Source organism: Copadichromis virginalis, linkage group LG16 (genome assembly GCF_057382275.1).
Source record: "Copadichromis virginalis isolate Kocher_CV1m ecotype Utaka linkage group LG16, C_Virginalis_male_GT1.1, whole genome shotgun sequence".
In the NCBI taxonomy this organism is placed as follows: domain Eukaryota; kingdom Metazoa; phylum Chordata; class Actinopteri; order Cichliformes; family Cichlidae; genus Copadichromis; species Copadichromis virginalis.
This window is the reverse complement of record NC_140633.1, coordinates 30,820,224-30,827,573: the sequence shown is the minus strand read 5'-3', so window position 1 is coordinate 30,827,573 and position 7,350 is coordinate 30,820,224. Positions and strand designations below refer to the sequence as shown.

The 7,350-nt window shown below is 42.7% G+C and overlaps 1 protein-coding gene across 1 annotated transcript in view; it reads left to right on the top strand.

The window, feature by feature from the left end:
• The first annotated feature begins 341 nt into the window (after window positions 1-341).
• The window catches only part of asic4a (acid-sensing (proton-gated) ion channel family member 4a), a 100,873-nt gene continuing 93,864 nt past the window's right edge, over window positions 342-7,350 (top strand). The window contains exon 1 of the mRNA XM_085434375.1: window positions 342-1,218. Within this exon, the coding sequence (XP_085290501.1) occupies window positions 643-1,218 (576 nt within the window). The 5' untranslated portion in view covers window positions 342-642. The remainder of the gene's footprint in view (window positions 1,219-7,350) is intronic.

Below are 7,350 nucleotides of genomic sequence, written 5' to 3'. Positions count from 1 at the left end.
GCATGAAAATGCCGTGACCCTCTGCAATTCACATCAAACACCAGATGTTTGCCAGGAGAACCTCTGACACCAACTTTATTCAGGTTGAGAAGTGAAAGCACCATCCAAACAAGTGGATTAAGCAGGAGGTGGTCTGTCAGCGGGGAAGCATGGGGATGACCGGGGGAAGTTGCGACTCGCGCCAGTGAGGAGGAAATAATGACAATGTTACCTTCTCGTGAATTATTAAGTGCCCTGTTCTTATTTTAGCCCGACTCAAAATGCTGCATTTTCATCTGTGGGTCTGAGGCTGTGTGCAAGGGTTTTTTTTTATTTATTTATTTATTTTTTTGACAGCTGTATTACTGCTGATAAGCGAGACTGTGTGAGCTGATCAAGTAGTGAGACAAGCGTTCAGAGCAGTAGCAGCACAGCAGCAGCAGCGCTGTAGTCACTAGGAGCCGTGGCAGCAGAAGCAGCAGCAGCACTATCAGTCACAGCACAGGCAGCAGCGACAGCAGCAGCAACAAACTCTCTCCCGTCTTTTTCTTTTTGGAGTTGTTTCCTGCACAGACGACAAAAGGCGAGGAAGTGGGAGAGAAGTGATCCAGGGCTTATAGCTGTCATCAAAAACAAAACCAAAACGCAGACCTGGCTGCCCCCATGCCTATCGAATTTGTTTGCAAAATCAAATTTGCAGAGGAGGATGAGAAGCAGAAAAGCAAGCAGGATGGGGACAAGGAGAGCCTGATCGAGGAGAGCTGCACACCTCCGGCCAAGGACCTGGCCGGGTTTGCTAACTCCTGCTCCCTTCATGGGATTAACCATATCTTTGTCTCTGGTCGGCTGGGCATCCGGCAGACTCTCTGGGCTCTTGCCTTTTTGACTTCACTGGCACTCTTTCTGTACCAAGCAGCTAAGTGTGCCATCTCTTACCTGGAGCACCCTCACGTCACAGCTCTGAATGAAGAGGCGACCCCCGAGATGGTTTTCCCCGCTGTGACCATCTGCAACATAAACCGCTTTCGCTTCTCAGCGCTCACCGATGCTGACATCTACCACCTGGCTAACTTGACAGGTCTGCCCCCCAAAAACAGGGACGGGCACAAACCCACTGATTTAATGTATCCTGCTCCTGACATGCAGGACATTTTCAACAGGACAGGACATCAGTTAGAAGAGATGCTCATGAGCTGTAATTTTAGTGGACAGAACTGCTCAGCCGAGGACTTCACTGTGGTGAGTGTAAAAGTTTCCCAAAGTTTTGTGTTTTGCTCGCTCTTACAAAGTGACACCACTCAGTTGTGATTTATTGGCTTCAGAAAAAAGCTTTTATTGTTGTTAAACAAGTATTTGAAACATTAAAGGGGCCACAAGTGTGTAAGTGAACAATATCCTTGTTCACACAAAACTACCTGTAAGGATGAAAGCGGTAGGATCTCGTTAAGACGAGCGGTTTAAATTCTCTTTGTGTTTCTACTCATCTCTTGGGGCCATGTGGTTCCCACGGTACAGTTCTGCATGCAAGATTCATGTCTTTTGTTCAGTCATCGAGCTGTATCTCTTCTCACTAAGTTCTAAGCAGCAACAGTGTTTCTCTTCAGCCGTGCCTCCACTAGAATCTATTATGTCAAAGAACAAAGGCTGCTCCCAAAGAAGAAAAACAGAGAGCTGTTGTATGTGGTTGTGTACTTTTCCAAGGCAAACTGCGCTTTAGTGCTGCCTCCAACCCTACTAGCTGAGAGTGCATGGCAACAAAATTGCCATCAAAAATAGCCGAGTCTCTTCTTCCTCTCTTTTCCATCTCTCCCTGTCGCTTCCACTCTCTCTTCCTGACATTGCAGAGCAGCTGCCTGCCTCTCTCTCGCTCTCCCTCTCGCTGGGCTCTTGTACCTTTCAGGACGGAAGGAAGGAGTAATGCTTCTTCAACGTTGTATTTCAATCTCGCTGCTGTTAAGATTAAATATTTAAAGACTGACATACATGATTTTTGCATTAGCCAGATTGACTAAAAGGAATGAAACAATTTCCATGAGAGGGAAAGTGTGTGTGTGTCTGTGTGTGAGAGAGAGAGAGAGATGGAAAGAGAGAGAGGATCAGGTGAAAGAGGGAGAGTTTGTGCCTGTGTTCTGTGCACTATTTATTAAAGGCACTGTCCTTGCAGGAGATGGATTTCCCCATCTCTCCTGCAGGAATAGGAATATGCAATTGCTTTAGTGATGATAAAGTGGGGATGTCAAGTCTTAATAGGGTATGTTGAACATTGATATGCTCACCTTTCTGAGACCTGAAGATTCTGTCTTATCACAGAGATGGCACTACATTATGTCTGATGTGCCAAATTACGCTGAAGAAATAATGACGTCTCTCTGCTTCTCATTTGATTTCTCCGACACTCTAGCACGGTATTTATTTTTTCTTTATTTTGTTGGCAAGGCAGCCTTTTACATATACACATAAAATTACCTGTGACATGAGCGTGGATTCCCCTCCAGAAAATGTTCTCAGTTGTTCTGTCGAGCAAAAGAAAATGTTGTGCTCCTCAGGGTACCCAAAAAGTTTTGCAGTATTCAGTCTGATGCAGCATCGCGACTCTAAAAGTTTGTAACGTGCTTCTGGCAGGTTTGACGGCAATATCCTCTGACACTTTGACACTCACTCCTCTCCGAGTACATTAATTAGCAGACAATTCTGACATCCAGGAAATGTCTGTTCCATGTCGATGAAACGTCCTGTAGCTCTCTTTGGACACTGGGTGACTTCATCACAGATTAGGATCCTGTTGGAAGTTCCCTAAGCTGCTGTTTCCTCTCTGTCAACTATGTGATCTGCATTTTCAGGGGCTGTCAGTTAGATTTGTTACAGACTACTTGCTGCCGCCACGCATGAAAAATCACTTACTCTGAGTCCTGGTGGGAATCTGCACTGGGAGTGCAAAGAGAGGAAGGACTGGGAGTTGTGGGATCAGACTGGTGGGCAGAACGCAAAACAGGACAATGCCAGTGAAGCTCATTTACATGCATGCGTGCCTCTGTTTTTATTTGTGCACGTGTATATTTCTAACTAGAAATTGCATGCAGCAAGAAGGCCATTATTACAGGTGATGTGCTATTAATCACATGCAAGCATGTTCAAAAAAACTAGAGTCCTGCACAAACTGGTCATTATTCTTCCTCGTATAGGGCCCTGCTTCAGGATCGAAATGTATTTTCTTTTGATTGATCATTCTGGGAGCTCCAGATGTTATATTTTGATAAAAGCTTCATGGATGCGGGACTCTTGGGAAAATTGTATGATGAAAAATAATTGTGACATTTTCTGACATTTGAGCTTTTCTGTAACCAGACCGTGTTCTGTGTAATAGACCTCCGGTTTCCAGTTTTCCTTTTATTTTTCTCTCAGAATCTTTATTATATCTTTTAGTTTTTTTATTTGAATTACTATAAAATCCCAAATCTAAATAGCCATGACTGAAACGGTTTCTGCAAAAACACTAAAATCTCAAAAATATATCAATATTTTTCTCTCTTTTTTTAAGTTTGTTTATTTCAGAAATCATGACTTGCCCTCTGTGCATTCACTGATGAAAGAGTCAAATAAATATAAGGAAAAAAAAAGGTCTGGCTTCTCTAATTCATGGCAGAAAAATACATAATCACGTAGCAGAGAAATTTGTTTTCCTCTTTCCAGCATCGTGGACCGGCGTGATTATTTGACGTAGGTAATAAGGCCATTCTTTATAATTAAAGATTACATTATTGACTTGGATTAATCACAGAAGATAAAGCTGATTCAACAAGCCATGAATAAATAGATTAATATTTTTCTTCCAGTCTAACTCTGAATAATTGTTCATCTATTGTGTGGTGCTGTCGCACAGATGAGCAGCGAGCCCTTTGGCTTTTTTTAAACAGAGCTCTGAATTGGTTTGCTCTGACTCTCAGCTGTGTTTGCTGCTGCATTATCAGATTTTGCTCTCAGCAAGGACAGATCCCTTCTGCATATATTCATGGAGATAACTAAACAGCTATAGGGTGGCATGCGAGGTGATCTATAAAAACCTGGGTTAACGGGGACAACACTGAAGAGCTCTCCGCCTGCAATTTGTCATTTCACTGACTGAAGCCTCCATTGTGTGTTTTATAGATAATTGAATGTGTAATGGTGTAAGCCACAGATGATTTTCACCCCCTTCCCCCGTCATATCCTTCATAGTAGAACAAAATCCGAAGCCGCATTAATGTAAATCAATATAATGTAGAAAATGGCACAAAAGAGACATAATTGGGAGTTGATCTCAATAACTGTACTGCTCCTGTGTGGGTCATGAGAGAAAGATGGGAGGCAATGAAAAATTATAGTGAGAGCGTAAATAGGGAAGCGAATTTAAGTCTCGATGGTAACAAGCTACAGAACTGGCATACACCTAGACTTAGAGTTTTATATGTAGCTGGCGTGGATTCACATAGAGCCGACTTTCAAAACAAGTTTTTACATTTTTCTGATATGCTGAAGCCGTGCACAGTCTCCACAATCTCCTACTTGGGCCTGATGTGTAAAATGTGTCTCCTGAGCCCTTGCATGAGTGTGACATTCCATGTTACAACAAGAAATACATCCCCGACCTTTGGCGTTGTCTTTGAGCCCCGCAAAAACTCAGTTACAGGATTTCATTCTCACTTATATATACGTGTGTGTGCATGTGTGTGTGTGTGTGTATGTGTTTGCGCTCGTGTGAAAATCTGTGTATATGTGCAGATAACTGTAGGAGTGACATCCGCTTCCCTAGAGGCTCCAAAGTGTAACAGCACATACACGCACACACACAGACACACACACACACTCTTCTCCCCCAGCCTGCCGTCTTCCCTCCTGGTGGAGAGCGAGGAGTGTGGGAGCGTGAAAGTGACTGGCTATCTGGACTGGCTTCGTCTTCAACAGCCTGTCAATTAGCCATCTACAGTTCCACTGCTGTGGGAGTCCCTGCAGCTTAACATGCTGTCTGATATCGGATTCAACCCTAGAGGCCAGCGGTGAGTGTTATTACATCCTCCACCACCCATAAACAAACAACTCTTTTCTTGTCTTTTTTTATCATCTTTTACTCTTCTTGCAAAATGCAGGAGGGAAAAAAAAAACAAAAAACTGATCGCATATTTTTTCGAGGCTAAAGGGGGGACTGCTGCTTTTGCAACCCAATTCAGTGCCACTGCACTCCTTTCCCACCTTCTCCTCCTCTTCCTCCTCCAGTGTATCAGAGGAAGATGAATTACAGTGCATTTGGTCTGTTGCTCCTCCTGATATGCATCACCACTGTCTAATCAGATTAAACCCACCTGTGACCAGCCAATGGATAACACCAATATGCAAACTGTTTATATTTGGGAAGATTTACCTTTTCCATCGCTCCCTGAGCTGGTTTTAAAACCTCTAACTGTGCCTCGGTTTAGAGCGCTCGGCGTGATGAGGAGAATCTGCGGCTCAGGGATGGCGGTGGCTTTTAACTCGACGATAAAGGCTTCCGATGTTGTGGTACAGCTAAACCCCCTTTCTCTAACCCCTGGGAGTCTTTTACTCACACAGACATTTGTCTCTTTCTGACAAGTCATAACACTGAGCTGTTGGTAGTGTTAATGTGGCTGCACACAACACACGCATGCACGTAGGCACCCACACACAAACATGTGTACCAAAGGGTGTATAGTGTAGATGGAATACTTCCCCACACAAACACACACAGGTCTCATCACAGATTGAGAGAGTTGGCTTGCAAGATTGATCATGACTCCTGACTGGGTGCCCCTCCCTCTCTAGAGGATCAATACATCCTTCAGTCAGATTGCTTCCCTGCCCTTCCTACTCCAAGCCTGGTGTGACTAATTATCTTGTGCTTGTGTTTTGGGCCCAGTCTCAGCTGCATTTGTTAATGCTGCCAGAGTTAGTGAAGAATCTGATCTTTGGAACAAGATATCTGTTTGTTTTAGCAAATATCCAACCCAAATCAATCAATATACACTGTCTACCTTTCCCCTAAAGGGCGCAGAAATTATCGAGCAATATAAGATGACTCACGACTAAAGCTGAGCTGAGATGAGGAGGAAAGAGCGTTTTGATAAAGCAATATAAAATTTACAGACATATCTGAAAGCCAAAATGCATATTTTTCATACAGCTATAGGACTCCCCCCCCCCCCCCCCCCCCCCCCCCCCCCTTACAAACAGGTCTTAAAACGGGTATCGCTCCTCAGGCTCCACCAGATTAAATGGAAGTCTTTTTCTTGAAAAATAAACCATGTGTTTACACGTTGTGCAGGTGATGGAGCATCTAAGCAAAAATCTTTTTCTGTCTACCCAATTTTCATATCGCAGATGTTCTCCATATTAGCAGGTGTGATATTTTCAAGTTGGGTATGTCCACATTACCAATTTAAAAAGTTTCTCTTGCAGCTCTTCTGCAATATGAACACGGTTTGCACCATCGATTTTTGAAAAAATGCCACAATTTGTGTAGTTTTTCCTCAGTACAGCACCACAGTGGTTTTAAATCAGTTACTCGAGATATGATTCAAATGCAGACTTTCGCTCTTGGGTTGATTTTGTGGTATGCTTTGGGTCTGTCAGATTAGTTTTATAGCATTTGTCTGAACATGACAAGAGAGTGTGCTGCTTCTATCAGCAGTCAAATTCAAATTCAAATTTTATTTGTCACGTACACAGTCATACACAGTACGATATGTAGTGAAATGCTTGGACAACTGCTCGTGACCTAAAGAAAACAAAACACTAGTCAATAAACACTAGTGGCCCAATTAAACTGGAAGCCATACATACCGATGCCATAACACAGCCTCTACCATGTTTGACAGTGAGGTATGCGTTAGACCATAACACTGCCTTTCCTTCTCCATACTTTTTTAATTAATTAATTTTTTTTTTTTTTAAATCTGCTAGAAGTTGATTCTGATTTCACCCGCTCAAAGAATTTTTCCCCTGAAATGTCCAGGCTGTTTTTAGATGTTTTCTGACATCATCTATTCTGGCCTTTGTGTTCTTCAGCGTAACCAGAGGTTTGCACCTTGTTGTAAACCTGCTGTATTTAAATCATGTAGACCTTGACACCTACCTCCTTAAGAGTGTCCTGGACTTGACTAGATATTGTAAAACGTTTTGTTTTGTTTTTTTTAACCTTGGAAACAATTCTGTGATCATTCACTTTAGTTGCAGTATATGGTCCTTCAGGTTTGGTTTTTGCAGACCTGGTTAGTGCATTACTTGCTTTAAGAATTTACAGACTGCTGATCTGAGCAAGGTTTTTTATTTTTTTTATTTCAGTTTTTGTTAGTGCTGTCAGCGTTATTCTCGTTAAAATGA